This window comes from Delphinus delphis, chromosome 10 (assembly GCF_949987515.2).
Source record: "Delphinus delphis chromosome 10, mDelDel1.2, whole genome shotgun sequence".
NCBI lineage: Eukaryota > Metazoa > Chordata > Mammalia > Artiodactyla > Delphinidae > Delphinus > Delphinus delphis.
The window spans coordinates 63,742,632-63,760,574 of record NC_082692.2 but is presented as its reverse complement, the minus strand read 5'-3'; the positions used below and the strand labels follow the sequence as shown (position 1 = coordinate 63,760,574).

Here is a 17,943-nt window from a genome sequence, read left to right as displayed (position 1 = left end):
GGCGCAGTGGTTGACAATTTGCCTGCCAATGCAGGGGACATGGGTTCGAGCCCTGGTCTGGGAAGATCCCACATGCTGCAGAGCAACTAGGCCCGTGAGCCACATCTACTGATCCTGTGCGTCTGGAGCCTGTGCTCCACAACACGAGAGGCCACAACAGTGAGAGGCCCGTGCACTGCAATGAAGAGTGGCCCCCGCTCGCTGCAACTAGAGAAAGCCCATGCACAGAAACGAAGACCCAACACACACCCTGATACCAAAACCAAAGACACTACCAAAAAAGAAAATTACAGGTCAATATCTTTGATGACTATAGACACAAAAATTCTCAAACCAAATCCAAGAATACATAAAACAGGTCATACACCACAATCAAGTTGGATTCATCCCAGGGTCACAAAGATGGTTCAACATACACAAGTCAATCAATGTGATACACCACATTAACAAAAGAAAGGACAGAAACCAGGACTTTCCTGGTGGCCCAGTGGTTAAGACTCCATGCTTCCACTGCAGGGGGCATGGGTACAATCCCTGGTCAGGGAACTAAGATCCCATGTGCCACATGGCATGGCCAAAAAAAACAAAACGGGGGGGTGAGGGGCAGAAATGACAGAAGCTACATGATCATCTCAAAAGATACAGAAAAAGAATTTTATAAAATTCAACATCCATTCATGATAAAAACCCTTACAAAAGTGGGTATAGAGGGACTATAACTCGACATAATAAAAGCTATTTATGAACTTCCCTGGTGGTGCAGTGATTAAGAATCCGCCTGCCAAAGCAGGGAACATGGGTTTGAACCCTGGTCCTGGAAGATCCCACATGCCACAGAGCAACTAAGCCCGTGCGCCACAACTACTGAGCCTTGCTCTAGAGCCTGCAAGCCACAACTACTGAGCCCATGTGCCACAACTACTGAAGCCTGCGCGCTTAGAGCCCGTGCTCCGCAACGAGAGAAGCCACGACAATGAGAAGCCCATGCACAGCAGTGAAGAGTAGCCCCCGCTCACCACAACTAGATAAAACCCACGCACAACAACGAAAACCCAACACAGCCAAAAATTAATTAATTAAAAAACAACAACAAATCCAAAACAATTAACAAAATGGCAATAAGAACATAATATCGATAATTACCTTAAACATAAACAGATTAAATGCTCCAACCAAAAGACACAGACTGCTTGAATGGATACAAAAACAAGACCCATTTATATGCTGTCTACAAGAGACCCACTTCAGATCTAGGGACACATACAGGCTGAAAATGATGATACAGAAAAAGGTATTCCATGCAAATGGAAATCAAAAGAAAGCTGGAGTAGCAATACAGTAAGTCCCCTACAAACCTTCAAGTTGCAAACTTTCAAAGACGTGAACGTGCATTCTCATGTCTAATCATGTAAGTCAGTTCATGTGTCTGGCGTACATTGTCACATGCGTGCATCTTCTACCGGTGGCTGTGCTTTTGTGTACTTTACTGTACAGTACTGTACAGAGTACAGTAGTACAGTATCTTTATTTCCAGCCCAGGATGTCCGGAAGCAAGCATAAATGCAGCGGTGGTGTAGCTGGTACAGTACTACCCAAACATCACTGGAACATTTTTTTCAAGACGGTAGATGGAATTGAAGGAATCAGAACCTGCACCGTCAACTTCAGGCGTGAGTGAAACTGCAGCTTGCCCTCCATCTCCTATTGCTGATAATCCATCAGCCCTACCATCTCCCACCTCCTCTCCCTCCTCCAGTCAGTAACTCTTCTTGCCTGTTCACTCGATACCAGCCCCTATATGCAGTTGTTGTACTGTATTACTGTACTTTTCAAGGTACTATATTGTAAGATTAAAAATGTTTTCTTTATTTTTTGTGGGTTTTTTTAATGTATTATTTGTGTGAAAAGTATTATAAACCTAACACAGTACAGTACTATACAGCTGACTGTGTTAGCTGGGTACCTAGGCTAACTCTGTTAGACTTACAAACAAAACGGGACTTACGAACACACTCTTGGAACAGAACTCGTTCGTATGTAGGGGACTTACTATACTCATACCAGATAAAACAAACTTTAAAATAAAGAGTGTTATAAGAGACAAAGAAGGACACTACATAATGATCAAGGGATCAATCCAAAAAGAAGATATAACAATTGTAAATATATATGCACCCAACACAGGAGCACATCAATATATAAGGCAAATACTAACAGCCATAAAAGGAGAAAGCAACAGTAACACAGTAATGGTGGGGGACTTTAACACCCCACTTTCATCAAGGGACAGATCATCCAGACAGAAAGTCAATAAGGAAACACAGTCCTTAAGACACATCAAACCAGATGAACTTAATTGATATTTATAGTGCATTCCATCCAAAAGCAGCAGAATACAGATTCTTTTCAAGTGCACATGGAACATTCTCCAAGACTGATCACATGCTGGGCCACAAAGCAAGCCTTAGTAAAGTTAAGAAAATTAAATCATATCAAGCGTCTTCTCTGGCCACAAGACTGAGATTAGAAATCAACTACAAGGGGAAAATGATAAAAAACACGAACACATGGAGGCAAATAATATGGTACTAAACCATCAATGGATCACTGAATAAATCAAAGAGGAAATCAAAAAATACCTAGAGAAAAATGAAAATGAAAGCACAATGATCCAAAACCTATGGGACACAGCAAAAGCAATTCTAAAAGGGAAGTTTACAGCAATACAATCTTACCTCAGGAAACAAGAAAAATCTCAAACAACCTATCCTTACACCTAAAGCAACTAGAGAAAGAAGAACAAACAAAACGAGAAGTTAGTAGAAGGAACGAAATCATAAAGACCACAGCAGAAATAAATGAAATAGAGATGGAGAGAACAATAGAAAAGATCAAAGAAACTAAAAGCTGGTTCTTTGAAAAGATAAACAAAATTGATAAACCTTTAGCCAGTTTCATCAAGGAAAACAGGGACAGGGCTCAAATCAGTAAAATTAGAAATGAAAACTAAGTTACAACTGACAGCACAGAAATATTGGGTTGGCCAAAAAATTTGTTCGGTTTTAAGTAAAAATAAAAGACACACTTTTCATTTTCACCAAGAACTGTATTCAACAACGTATTCGGTAACCAAACGAACTTTTTGGCCAACCCAATACAAAGAATCACAAGCGACTACTACATGCAGCTATATGCCAATAAAATGGAAACATAGAAGAAATGGACAAATTCTTAGAAAGGTACAATCTTCTAAGACTGAACCAGGAAGAATGAGAAAATATGAACAGACCAATCACAAGTACTGAAATTGAAACTGCGATTTAAAAACTCCCAACAAACAAAAGTCCAGGACCAGATGGCTTCACAGGCAAATTCTATCAAACATCTAGAGAAAAGAGTTAATACCTGTCCTTCTAAAACTATTCCAAAAAATTGCAGAGGAAGGAACACTCCCAAACTCATTCTATAAGGCCACCATCCAGAAAGTGTCCAGAAAGTAGACATACAGGGAACACACCTCAACATAATAAAGGCCATATATGACAAATCTATACCTAACAACAAACTCAATGGTGAAAAGCTGAAAACATTTCCTCTAAGATCAGGAACAAGACATGGATGCCCACTCTTGCCACTTTTATTCAACATAGTTATGGAAGTCCTAGCCATGGTGATCAGAGAAGAAGAAGAAATAAAAGGAATCCAAATTGGAAAAGAAGAAGTAAAACTGTCAACTGTTTGTAGATAACATGATACTATACACAGAAAATCCTAAAGATGTCACCAGAAAACTACTAGAGGTCATCAATGAATTCGTAAAATTGCAGGATACAAAACTAATACACAGAAATCTGTTGCATTTCTATACACTAACAACAAAAGATCAGAAAGATTAATCAAGGAAACGATCCCATTTACCATCACAACAAAAAGAACAAAATACCTAGGAATAAACCTACCTAAGGAGGCAAAAGACCTGTACTCAGAAAACAATAAGATATTGATGAAAGAAATTAAATATGACACAAACAGATGGAGAGATATACCATGTTCTTGGATTGGAAAAATCAATACTGTGAAAATGACTATACTACCCAAAACAATCTACAGATTTAATGCAATCCCTATCAAATTACCAATGGCATTTTTCACAGAATTAGGAAAAAAAAAATTTTTTTTAATTTTTTTTTTTGATGTGGACCATTTTTAAAGTCTTTATTGAATTTGTTACAATATTGCTTCTGTTTTATGTCTTGGTTTTTTTGGCCATGAGGCATGTGGGATCCTAGCTCCCCAACTGGGGATCAAACCCACACCCCCTGCATTGGAAGGCGACGTCTTAACCACTGGACCGCGAGGGAAGTCCCTAGAACAAAAAATTTTACAATTTGTATGGAAACACAAAAGACCCCAAATACCCAAAGCAATCTTGAGAAAGAAAAACAGAGCTGGAGGAATCAGGCTCCCTGACTTCAGACTATACTACAAAGCTACAGTAATCAAAACAGTATGGTACTGACACAAAAACAGAAATACAGATCAATGGAACAGGATAGAAAGCCCAGTGATAAACCCACACACCTATGGTCACCTAATCTATGACAAGGGAGGCAAAAATATACAATGGAGAAAAGACAGTCTCTTCAATAAATGTGTGGGAACTGCTGGGAAAACTGGACAGCTACATGCAAAAGAATAAAATTAGAACGCTCCCTAACACCATACACAAAAATAAACTCAAAATGTATTAAAGGGGCTTCCCTGGTGGTGCAGTGGTTAAGAATCCACCTGCCAATGCAGGGGACATGGGTTCAAGCCCTGGTCTGGGAAGATCCCACATGCCATGGAGCAACTAAGCCCGTGCACCAAAACTACTGAGGCTGCGCTCTAGAGCTCGCGAGCCACAACTATTGAAGCCCACGTGCCTACAGCCTGTGCTCCGCCACAAGAGAAGCCACCACAATGAGAAGCCCGCGCACCACAACAAAGAGTAGCCCCTGCTCGCCGCAACTAGAGAAAGCCCGCGCACAGCAACAAAGACCTGATGCAGCCAAAAATTAATTAATTAATTTTTAAAAATGTATTAAAGACCCGAATGTAAGGCCGGACACTATAAAATTCTTAGAGGAAAACATAGGCAGAACACTTTTTGACATAAATCACAGCAAGATCTTTTTCTATCCATCTCCTGGAGTAACGGAAATAAAAACAAACATAAACAAATGCAACCTGATTAAACTTAAAAACTTTTGCACAGCAAAGGAAACCATAAATAAAACAAAAAGACAACCCTCAGAATGGGAGAAAATATTTGCAAATGAAGCAACTGACAAGGAATTAATCTCCAAAATATACAAACAGCTCATGCAGCTCAATATCAAAAAAACAAATAACCTAATCAAAAATGGGCAGAATATCTAAATAGACATTTCTCCAAAGACGACATAGAGATGGCCAAAAAGCACATGAAAAGATGCTCAACATCACTATCAAAGAAATGCAAATCAGAACTACAATGAGGTTATCACCTCACACTGGTGAGAATGGCCATCATCAAAAAATCTACAAACAATAAATGCTGGAGAAGGTATGGAGAAAAGGGAACCCTTCTACACTGTTGGTGGGAATGTAAATTGGTACAGCCACTATTGAGAACAGTACGGAGGTTCCTTAAAAAACTAAAAATAGAGCTACCATATGATCCAGCAATCCCACTCCTGGGCATATATCCAGAGAGAACAATTGTTTGAAAGGATACATGCACCCCAATGCTCACTGCAGCACTATTTAAAATAGCCAAGACATGGAAGCAACCAAAATGTCCATCGACAAATGAATGGCTAAAGAAGATGTGGGGTGTGTGTGTGTGTGTGTGTGTATATAAATAAACACACACACACACATATATAATGGAATATTACTCAGCCATATAAAATTATGCTATTTGCAGCAACATGGATGGACCTAGAGATGATCATACCAACTGAAATCAGAGGAAGACAAATATCATGTTATCACTTATAGGTAGATATGAAAAACTGATACAAATGAACTAATTTACAAAACAGAAACAGACTCACAGACTTAGAAAACAAACTTAGGATTACCGAAGAGGAAAGGTGGGGGAGGAGGAATATATTAGGAGGTTGGGATTAACCTGTATACACTAATATATATAAAATAGATAATCAGCAAGGACCTACTGTATAGCACAGGGAGCTCTACTCAACACTCTGTAATAACCTACATGGGAAGAGAATCCGAAAAAGAATAGATATATGTATATGTATTACTGGATCAGGTTGCTGTACACCTAAAACAAACACAACGTGGTAAATCAACTATACTCCAACATAAAATAAAAATTTAAAAAAAAAAGAAAAGAAAAAAAGAAATGCCTACTCTATTCCCCTCAGGCCTCGGTGACCTTGGCTGGTGTCACATCCCTAAAGCCTGAGCAGGCTTGGGTCCCGAGGCTGGACTGTTATGGGGCTGAGGGAGCTGGGGAGGATGTGCCAGCAAATGAGCCCCCCCTCCACCCCTGCAGACATATAGTGCCTGGTCCCTCTGCACGAAACCACAATCTCCAGATCCAGGTGGGCCCTCCTACAGTTAAACCAAGTCTAGTGTACCCAAAGAATGTTGGACCCTCTGGGCTGAAACAGCTTTGAAAAGTCAGCTGGCCTCCAAGTCTCCTGGTGGGGGGATTCCCACCTCCAGCCTCCTTCCTTAGAGTTACCCCACCTACGTACACCACCCCACCTACATACAACACCACAGCGGTTTGGCAGGGGTTGGGATTTGTCTTGGGGGTGAAAGGTAAGGGGGAAGAAGTAATGGAACAGAAGCCTGAAAGGTTCGAAAGGATACATGCACCCCAATATTCACTGCAGTGCTGTTTACAATAGCCAAGACATAGAAGAAACCTAAATGTCCACCGACAGATGAATGGATAAAGAAGATGTGGGACAGGACTTTCCCTGATGGCACAGTGGTTAAAAATCTGCCTGCCAATGCAGGGGACACAAGTTCAATCCCTCGTCCAGGAAGATCCCACATGCTGTGGAGCAACTAGGCCCATGCGTCACAACTTCTGAGACTGCGCTCTAGAGCCCACGAACCACAACTACTGAGCCCACGCACTGCAACTACTGAAGTCTGTGCACTCTAGGGCCTGTGTACCGCAACTACTGAGCCTGTGTGCCACAACTACTGAAGCCCGCACGCCTACAGCCCACACTCCACAACAAGAGAAGCCACCACAATGAGAGGCCCGTGCGCCGCAACAAAGAGTAGTTCCTGTAGGCTGCAACTAGAGAAAGCCCACGCACAGCAACAAAAACCCAATACAGCCAAAAATAAATAATTTTTTTAAAAAATTTGCTACATATATACAATGGAATATTACTCAGCCATTAAAAAGAATGAAATAATGTCATGTGCAGCAACATGATGAACCAGGAGATTACCACACTAAGTGAAGTAAGTCAGACAGAGACAAATATCATATGATATCACTTCTATGTGGAATCTTAAAAAAAAGATACAAATGAACTTATCTACAAAACAGAAAAAAACTCACAGACTTATAAAACAAACTTATGGTTACCAAAAGGGAAAGGTGGTGGGGGAAGGATAAACTGGGAGTTTGGGACTGACATATACACACTATACACACTATATTTAAAACAGATAATCAACAAGGACCTACTGTATAGCACAGGGAACTCTACTCAATATTGTGTAATAACCTAAATGGGAAGAGAATTTGAAAAAGAACAGATATCTGTATAACTGAATTACTTTACTGTACACCTGAAACTAACACAATATTGTAAATCAACTATACTCCAATATAAAATAAAACTTAAAGAAAAATTATTAGATAAACCAAGAAAAAAAATACCACTGTTGTATGCTCACTGATACAGAAACATATCCACAGTATGTTAAGTGAAAAAGGCAGGCTACATAGGCAGTATAGGTGGTACATGGTCCTACTGTGGTTTTATATAGTATATATAAATAACATTAAAATATATATATATATATATATATATATATACACAAAAAATTGTGAAAAGGGTTTTTTCTTTTGCTTTTTGATTTTAGTATTTTCAAATTTTTCTATCATTAATTTTGCTGCTTTTACAGAGGAAAAAATACTGAATTAAAATAAGAAGACAGTTCTAGGTGGTTTCTTTACTTCCCTATCAAACCAATTCTGTCCACACCTGCATAAAAACACTATCCTCCTACCTGTCTGAGCAACTCCAGCTTCTTCAGTTCCTCATTGTAGGCTTCTGGATTCTCTCCATAATTCTTCTGGACAAACTAGGGAGAGAGAGAGAAGATTGTAAACCAGGGATAGAGCATACTGCCCTGCTCCTGCTCCTGCCCTCCGAGTCCTCGGCAATCACCAGTCAGGGCTCAGGATGGAGTCCAGACCCACAACCACGAGCTCATCTCCTGGGCCGCAAGAAACTCGACCTCAGTAATGGGACAGCACCAAGATGCTGACTGCGGGAGCCTCCTCCATTGAACAAAATGGAAAAGAAGACTGGACAACCTGAATGGAACACCCTGGCTGGCCCTCATCATGCTGCAGCCCTCTCTCTATGAAGCCCAGGACTCTGCCAGCTCAGGAAGCTGGGGAACTCAGCTGTCTGAAATGGGATCCTACTGAGCATCCCAAAATGGGCCACAAATTCAAGCCTCCCTCAAGTACTGGTCCCTGGTGTGTCCTGGGGTCACAGTCATAATCCTGACCCAACAGCAAATGTAGTAGGAAGAAGAACCAAAGAAGAGTGGGAGCGCAAAGCCTTCTTCACCAGCCCGCCTTCCTGCGGAAAGGGCACCACAGAAGTAAGTGATCTCATTGGTGAGGAAAGGCCTGTGGATGTGTGATGGGAATGACCCAGACAGGGGGAGGGGAGAGGAGGGGGCCCATATCAGAGAAGGGACTGGCATGCCTGCCCACAACAGCACTCACCACCTCTTGGACAGTGAGCACACTCACCAGCCTGGAGGCACGGCCTGGACCAAAGGGCCCCTTGTTCACCTAAGATCAACAGACTAAGGCAGCTGGAACTACTCCTGTTGCAGGAGGTCCTGTGGGACAGAGGCCGAAGGGATTGGAGGGATATCTGAGAGTCCTAGAAACAAGGCTTCACCTGACATCGCTGAGAACATCTGTCCCTGTAGTCACACAATGGTAAAGGGGAGAGAGATGCTGCCTCCACTGCCAGCAAACTGTCCCTAGAGGAAACCTTCTACCTGTCTCATTCCTCCTCCAAGATCAGCAGCAAACACTTACTGAGCTCCTACCCACAGGCCAAACACTGTGCCAAGTGCCTAATAAGTCACTCAATCCTAACAACAACCCAAAGAAGCAGACATCATCATCGTCACCATTTTACAGATGAGGAAATGAGGAAACTGAGGCACAGAAGTTAAGGCATTTGCCGAGGTCACACAGCACCAATAACTGATGGGGCAGTGACTGAAATCCAGGCATTCGGGCTCCAGAGCACATATTCTTAACCACACATTAGACCAATCCATTTCTATTTTTTAAACATGGTTCTCATAAAACAAAAAATGGGAAGCAAAAATGAATCGCCAGCCACACAATAAGTCAGTGGAGCAGACAGGCTATTGTTTAAATTCTGATAAAATCCTCCATGGCTTGATCACTCCCCCTACTGAACAGAGGAAAGAGGTGGCTGAAGGTTCTAGAGTAAAGGACAGAGACCATCTCTCAGTCATTCCCTCTATAGCTCACACCTCTGCACAGCTCAGAACAAGGTCTGGTCAGGATGTGAAGGTCACAGCAGAGTCTGAGAAGGAAGGCCCAGCAGCAGGTAGAGCCTGGGCCTTGGCACCCCAGATCAAGAGTAAGATACTAGAAGGCACTGACAGGACCCCAGCACAGCTACACAACTAACAGCTGGTGGGGGTTAGGAGGATCAGGGAACCTCCAGAGCCCAGCCTGGCTTTGGAGTAGCTGGGAATCCTTTTCTGAGGGCACAATGAGACCTATGAACAGTTTTATGCTGAAAGCATGTCCAGGGTTCAGAGCCACAGCAGGGGGCAAAACGGCGAGGAAGGAGTTATAAGTGAAAACAATAAAACAGAATGAAAAGACCACTTCCAGAGAGAAATACCAAGACTGAGTAAGTCCTGGCTATGCCCCTGGGTTGCTTTGAGATCCGTCTGGGCTTGGTTTTTCACCTGTAAAATGGAGTTAATATTATCTGCTATGAGGCTTCCTTGGTGGCTCAGTGGTTAAGAATCCACCTGCCAATGCAGGGGACACGGGTTCGATCTCTGGTCCGGGAAGATGCCACATGCCATGGAGCAACTAAGCCCGTGCGCCACAAATACTGAGCCTGTGCTCTAGAGCCACAACTACTGAGCCCATGCACCAAAACTACTGAGGGCCACACACCTAGCGCCCGTGCTCCGCAACAAGAGAAGCCACCGCAATGAGAAGCCCGCGCACCGCAACGAAGAGTAGCCCCCACTCGCCGCAACTAGAGAAAGACCGTGCATAGCAACGAAGGCCCAATGCAGTCAAAAATAAATAAAATAAATAAGTTTTTTAAAAAATTATTTTAAAAAATTACCTGCTATGTCTAACTCACAGAGCTGTCATAGGTCTTGAGCTATTCACTAAACAGAGGAAGAGGATGCTAAGTTGAAAATATTGTTTACAATATGCCAAGACCTGTACTAGGGACTCACATGCATTAACTCTTGATTCCCACAAGCTTATAAGGTATATTATTAGTCCATGTTACAGGTGAGAAAAATGAGGCCCAGGTTAATGATGTAATCATTTGTAGCAGCTGAAAGTCACCAACTATTAAGTCGAAAAGGTGGGACCTAAGGCAAGGTCTGTCTGATTCCAACGTCTATACTATTTCCATGATGGTACTCTGCTCTTTTACCGAGCAACAAATAGCCCAGAATTCTGCAGGTAAATTGAGATCACTGGAAACATCCATCCTGGGTCCTGCCATTCTTTTGCAGAGATGAGCAATCGCAGTGCTAGCACTCTGGGCCAAACTTCCTGATTCTTGACCCAGGGATATTCCTTTTGTGTCACCTTCTCTGGTACTATCATGGTCTCATTCTTCTGTGTATGCTCTTTTTTTTTTCCTGGATGATGGGGATGTTTAGCTTCTGCTCTTAATTTGATATAACACCTTGGAATTTCATGGTGCTAATTAAAGCAATAACCCAAGAAGAAAAGGCAATAAAAGGCATCACAGCTGTTGGCACTATATTCATTCACCATGCACATTATATTTCTTTTTTTCTTCACTTGCAGGATTGACTCAAATATGGGGAATGCCTTGGGCTATTCCACATAAAATTAAGTCCCACTTACAGTGTTGTTAATGAATACAATATATGTTCTGCTACTGAATTTCAAGTGAGATTAATTTTATTCAGAGAAGGAAGTATTATTGCCAAGGGGAATCTTCAGCCCCTTGGTATCAGCAAGCCTAAGACCAAATTACAGGCCAAGAGCATCAGGGATGAGAACAGGCATTCATCCTCACCTAGTCTAACCCCTACCTAAGACTCAAGGCTTCTCTCCCGCATCTCTTCTGAACAGCCCCTCCAACTGCCTGGATAACACTAGTGAGGTCGACTCAAGTTACCTCCCCTGGAGGGTGCTAGAACTAGACTAGGTCATTCAACCTAAGCACTCTCTATACACAAGTATTTATTACTTCCCAAGTAAAGAATCTGGTGTGAAAGGGATATACGGCTTTTATGTATGAGATTAAAGTCAGAGAAGAATGAACTGAACAATCCAGGTCACCTGCACCTGAAGCCATTCTGCAGTAAACTCGAGTGGGCAGATAGGCTCAAGCAGACCGGCTCAGTGACTCCAAATCTGTGATAAGAGATAAGACAGGTCACCACCAAAGGCAACTGGCAACATCCTCTGCTCCTCACTGCTGAGGAGCCAGGCACTTTTAGGCCTCTGGTCATCTCATTTCCCCATCTATGTGTGGGACAAGTTTTTCAAGAGTGAGCTGTCCCATGAGAAATCTGGAAGGGGATAAAAACTCCACAAACCTGAAAACCAGACTCTACCTACATGAGAATAAGATGAACAGTAAGAAGAGGCAACAAGAGTGTACACTCTGTGGCACAGGTCAACTGAGTGAGGGGAGCGGTAAGATCTGTCTGAATTTGAAGGAGGGTGGTACAATTGCCGGCAGCTAAAGGGACCCCGAGAAAGTACAGTTCAACCTGGGTGATGAACAGGAGGAAAGGAATTCCAGTAAGGACCGGAACAAGGACAATGACCAGCAAAAGAGGCTGAAAGTTCCTATGTGAGAGGCCTGGTAAGACTGAAGTGTGAAAGGCAGGCTGAAGCGAAGTGGTGGCAGGCCTTGAACAGCGGACAGTTTCTCTGGAGTAACCTGGTGCGAAAGTGGAGACTTAGAGAGAGCAACCCAGCCAGAGAGGGAAGAGGGGAGAGGCCAAGAAGCCACTTGGTTGGTAGGTTGGCTACCTATGGTACATCTGTCCTTGAGGATGGTTTACTATGTGGACCACTAGAAGGTAAGCTCCATGAGGGCAGAGATTTTTGTCATCACATACAGCCCTGAGAATGTCACTCAATAACTATTTGTTCAATGAATGAATCAGGGATGGATGTAGCACCTGAGTCCAAGTGAGCTTGACCTGAGCTCAAGTGCAGTTGGTTAAGGGCAGGTGTTTGGGTCCACAGGGGGAAAGAACTTCTAACATGAACATGTGTGGCCAAATCACTCACTGATGAAGAGCACAGAGTCATCCTTCATCAGTTTCCAGTGAGCACTCTGGGCTCCAAAACACAGGTAAGGTACAGGGCTAGCAGCATTTCCCCACTAAAAAATTATGTGAGTCCAGGTATCCCAACCTAAAACTTGGCACTGCTGTTCAAAACCAGCTTGCTGTTCTCCTGGCTCTTATTTCACATTATTCCATAATTGAAGGCATATCCATCAGGAATGAAAACCAGTACTAACCATTATGAAAGGTTTTTTTCAAAGGCCCAGCTCTCACAAATAAAGAAACCCTTTACCTTCTTGAAAAACTCCTATTTATTCTTCAAAACCCACCTCCTTGGCAAGCCTCCCCTGATGGCCCCTCCTTAGGCTGGTACTTCTGTACACACTGCACATATCTCTACTCTTCCACTGATGTCACAATCTAATTTTTAAATCTCCTCTACCAAACTATGTATTCCATGAAAAAAAGGACTCTTATTCATCTGTATTTCAGGACTCCGCATGGTGCTCAACAGATTGACCTCAACAGAACCATTTTCATTCTACTATCCTAAATTAAATTCTACTCCTAAGCTCTAAGTCATTGGTGAAGGTTCCTGCAGGTCGGAGCAAGGGTAGGAAAGGACAAGGGTACCAGTGGCAGAAGGTTAAGCGTGGGTTCTAGGGTTGGGGACAGGAGTCCTGGTCAGGGAGAGTTCCCAGCTGCAGTGGCTACTGTAGTCTCCTCTGCAGGAAGACAGTTCCAGAGTACCTGAAGGAGTTGGCCACCCACAAGATTGCTATTCCTTTTCAGTGGGTTCATGTAAAACATGCAACAATTTTAACCCATCAAATAAATGGTGTATCTTTCCCCAACCCCAAAATAAGGAAACAAAGAAAAAGAGCAGATGTCTAGGAAATGAATTTTTCCTCAGCATCTGATACCACCTTAGTAAATGGCTAATGAGTAACTCCTCCCATGGAGGCCCAGGGGCTCCCAGGAGATCACTGCTCACATAATACCTTGTGGGCTAGGTGTTAAGTGACAAGAGCATCAGAGGCTAAGTTCAAACAAAAAGATCTCCAAGGAGTTCCTGGACTAAGATTTTATCCACTGGATTTCCATAAATTTATGGTCACCATCTCTTAATTCCCTCTCAACTGTCAATTATCTGAGAAACATTTTCCTGCATGCCAACTATGAAAAAGGGACCCTGCTAGGTTCTGAGGAGCAGGGAGATGCCTCTCAGGTTACTTACAATAGAACAGTGGGGTTAAAACATAGCGCACGTAACTGTCACTAGGAAAAGGATAGAAAGAGTGAGGAATTCAGAGAAGGGAAAGATTAATCCAGATGAAAGAAGGCTTGTGGATGAGACAGAGCTTAAACTGGACCTTGAAAGACTGACAGAATCAATAAATAGAGATTAAAGAAGAGCCCCATCGGGACTTCCCTGGTGGTCCAGTGGTTGAGACTTCATCTTCCAATGCAGGGGGGTGGGTTCGATTCCTGGTCGGGGAACTGAGATCCTGCATGCCTCGGGGCCAGGGGGACAAGACGTGAAGCATAGGCAATACTGTGACAAATTCAATAAAGACTTTAGAAGTGGTTCACATCAAAAAAAAAAAACAAAAAAAATTTTTTTTTAAAAAAGAAGAACCCCATCCCCACTCCAGAGGGCAAAGACGTGAGCTCTTCTGGGCGGGAGGAATTCCACAACCAAAGGCACAGAAGAGCAAACATACAGAGAATGTTAAGGGAACAGCAAGTAGCTGTGAACAGAATCTGGGATACTTGTATCAGAAGCACGTAGATCAAACACATACTGAGCCCTGAAAAAATGATGAAAGAACTGGGGTAGGTCAGAGAGTATTCTGAATAGGTTACGGTTGAACTAGAAAACAAAGTTTTGCTGTGTTTTAGAAAAATTCACCTAATTGAATTAAAAGAGCAGATGGAAGATAAATCCAGTGGATAAAATCTTAGCCCAGGAACTCCTTGGAGATCTTTTTGTTTAAACTTAGCCTCTGATGCTCTTGTCACCTACACCTAGCCCACAAGGTATTATGTGAGCAATGTTCTCCCTGGGAGCCCCTGGGCCTCCATGAGAGGAGTTACCAAACTCTGGGAAAGAGGTAACAAATTTTTGGAATTTTAGATCAATTAATCTAATTTCCTGGTTTTACAAATGAGGGAAAAGATGCCCAAAGAGATTAAACGATGGACTCAAAGGGATACAAACTGTTAGTGTCTGAACTGAGGCAGTGGCAGTGTCAAGAGAGAATGGGAGACCTTCCTCGGAAACTACTTCTCAATCTATTTTCTTTGTCCTATTTTTTTCCTCAAGCACCTTACTGAAAAAAACCACAAGGATATCAACCTGCAAGAGCCTCCTGGTTGTTCCTTTTTACTTCTGCTCTGACCCCCAATGCTACCAGGTGGTCATTCCCAAGGCAGCAGATGTCTCAGAGGGCTTCTGATGCCCAGTCGACACACCTGGCCCCGCTTTGTACCAGCCACACCTGATCTCGCCACAGCGATCCCTCGCCTCCGTCAGCGCCAAACCTGCCAGCCTCTTCCGTCCAACTGAAGGTTCAACAAATGACTCCTAAAGTCTCTCCGGAAGCTACAACACAGTTTATCCCCTCTGGGCAGTCGTGAAAGGCAGTAACCCTTCCCCAAATGACACGGAACTGTATTTTCTGGTCCAAAGGGTCTCCAGATTAGGGTTCTTCTTCTGAGGAGACCAGACAGAATGGCACCAAGTGTCAGAGAGACTCCAATCGCAGAGGTCAGGCATTCCTGTGGCTCACGGAGCTCTCATCTTAAAACACATCCTGAGCCATCCTCAGCGTCTGTCCCAGTCCGGTGGTGGACAGACAGCGCACCGAGGGCCGGGCACAGCCTTTCCACCCAGCCGTTCAGGGAGGGCCGCCCACTGCTCCCCGCAGGGCGGTCCTGGCGTGGATTAGGGGCGGAGCAGAACGAGATCCAGAGCGTCACACCGAGGAAGTGAGGTGCCTGGATGGGAATCTTGGATGGCCGAGGAGACAGCGGGTGCTACCAGGGGCCTGCGGGCGCGCAGGGGTGGGCTGGGGTGAGATGGGGGTGGGCCAAGCTAAGGAAAGCCAGCGGAGGCCCCTCCTGGCCTCACCCGACGTCGCGACAGGGTCTGGGGAGATGATGGACGCGCAGGGGGCGTCCCGCGCCGGCAGACGACAGAGATACGCGGGAGAAGCGGGGGCGGGGAGGAGGCGCACTCACCTTCTTCACGGCCGGCTGAAAGTGGAAGTCACCGGCCTCTTTCAGGTCCAGCCAAATCATAGGCATGCGGGGCACAGCCTCCATGGCGGCTGCCGCCCGCCGGCCACTCGGCCGCTCCGCTAGCTTTTCCAGGTACTAGCTCAGCTGTAGGCACCGCGCCGCCCCTCCACGCCGGAAGTTACTGGTCACGCTGGGATAAAAGAATGCCCCCACGGCCTGCTGGGAGATGCGGTCCCCGCCCGCACAGCCTTTCGCGCAGGCTCATCTTCCATTGCGCATGCTCAGCCTCCTCCACGGGGCGTGTGTAGAGGGCAAATCTCCAGCCCGAGGCGAAAGGGTTTCTGGGAGTAGTAGTCTACCTGCACTTAAATGCCAGACAGGGTAGTAACTGGTTTCTTCCTCCTGGAGGAAGTAGACCTGCTGGATTGGCTCTGGCCCGAGGTGCTCCCCACTCAGGGGAAAGGCGTAAAAGAACGTAACCGTGAACTTGTAGACTTAAGTAGTGTCCAGGGCCTTGGTAGATGGGGTTAGGTGCGGTGGTAGAGATAACGTGGCGGCAGGCCACTCAGAAGAGGTGACTTAAAAACTGAGCCTTCGGCTTCCCTGGTGGTGCAGTGGTTGAGAGTCCGCCTGCCGATGCAGGGGACACTGGTTCGTGCCCCGCTCCGGGAGGATCCCATATGCCGCGGAGCGGCTGGGCCCGTGGGCCATGGCCGCTGGGCCTGCGCGTCCGTACGGGGCGGGGGAGGCCACAGCAGTGAGAGGCCCGCGTACCGCAAAAAAAAACAAAAACAAAAAACTGAGCCTTGGGGTAGGGGTCTCCAGGCCAAGAGGGAGACAGGGCCTAAGAAGAGAGCAAGAGGTTTCATTCCAGGTGTCGAGCTTTGGAACAGAGGAGTGACTGGTTGGAGACTGGCACACTCGGTCCAGCCTGTAAGGCCGGGCACTGCCTAAGAGACAGGCACGTCCGTTTGTGATGATGAGAAAAAAGGCGTAGATGGTGTGTAAAACGGAAAAAAAAAAAAAAAAAAGAGGCCTAGAGCAATGTGGGTAGATGGGGGTGGGGATGAATATATACAGCCACGGGAGTACCTTTCCGACTGTCTGGAAGCGGACCAGGGAGAAGAGAACAGCTATTGCCTCTGAAGAGGTAACCTGTAGAGAAGGGATTTTAAACTCATGTATATATTACCTAGCTTTAAAAACAAATAAGATGGAGAATGGTTTGCTAGATAGAGCAAAAGTGGAAGCAAGGAAATCTGTGAGGAGCCTTTTGTAGTCTTGCAGGAGACAAGTGATGTCAGGTTGGGGCAAAGGGAGATGAAACGTGGGCAGATTTGAGAAATGTTTTGGAAAAACGTATCAGAACTTGGGGTGAATGGATGTAGGGGGTTGAGAATATAAAAGATTATTGCCAAGTTTCTAGTTGGTATAGCTGGGTGGCTCCACGACTGTTTACCGACATGGGAAAATGCGGAGAGGAACAGGTTTGGAAGGGAAGAGCAAAGGTTCAGGGCTGTTTCTGTTAAGCTGGATATAGATGCCCTTATGTTGTTCAAGAGAAGATGTGGAGGAGACCACGGGATGTGTGATCTGGGCTCAGAAGAGGGTGCTCATCCATAATCAAGGGCCCAGGTCCCCTTTGCAATCAAGGACCTTCATGCCAATTGGAGTTAGAGCAAAAGAAAATGCAAGTACTACACCAGTGTTCACAGCAGCATTATTTACAACAGCCAGAAGGTGGACATAAACCAAATGTCCATCAACAGATGAATGGATAAACAAAGTGTAGTATAACATACACTGAACTATTTTACTCAGCCTTAGAAAGGAAGGAAATTTGGATATTGGATTGGCCAAAAAGTTTGTTCAGGTTTTTCTGTAACATCTTAGGAAAAA

The 17,943-nt window shown here is 44.4% G+C and overlaps 1 protein-coding gene across 2 annotated transcripts in view; it reads right to left on the bottom strand.

The window, feature by feature from the left end:
* Positions 1–16,201, bottom strand: part of PTPN23 (protein tyrosine phosphatase non-receptor type 23) — a 41,175-nt gene extending 24,974 nt beyond the window's left edge. The window contains exons 1-2 of one of the 2 annotated variants that reach the window (XM_060022365.1): positions 16,045–16,201; positions 8,260–8,334 (exon numbers count right to left, since the gene is read on the bottom strand). In XM_060022365.1, coding sequence (XP_059878348.1) covers positions 8,260–8,334; positions 16,045–16,128 — 159 coding nt within the window. In that variant the 5' untranslated portion in view covers positions 16,129–16,201. The remainder of the gene's footprint in view (positions 1–8,259; positions 8,335–16,044) is intronic. The other variant, XM_060022366.1, reaches the window with a different exon arrangement.
* Positions 16,202–17,943: the final 1,742 nt, after the last annotated feature.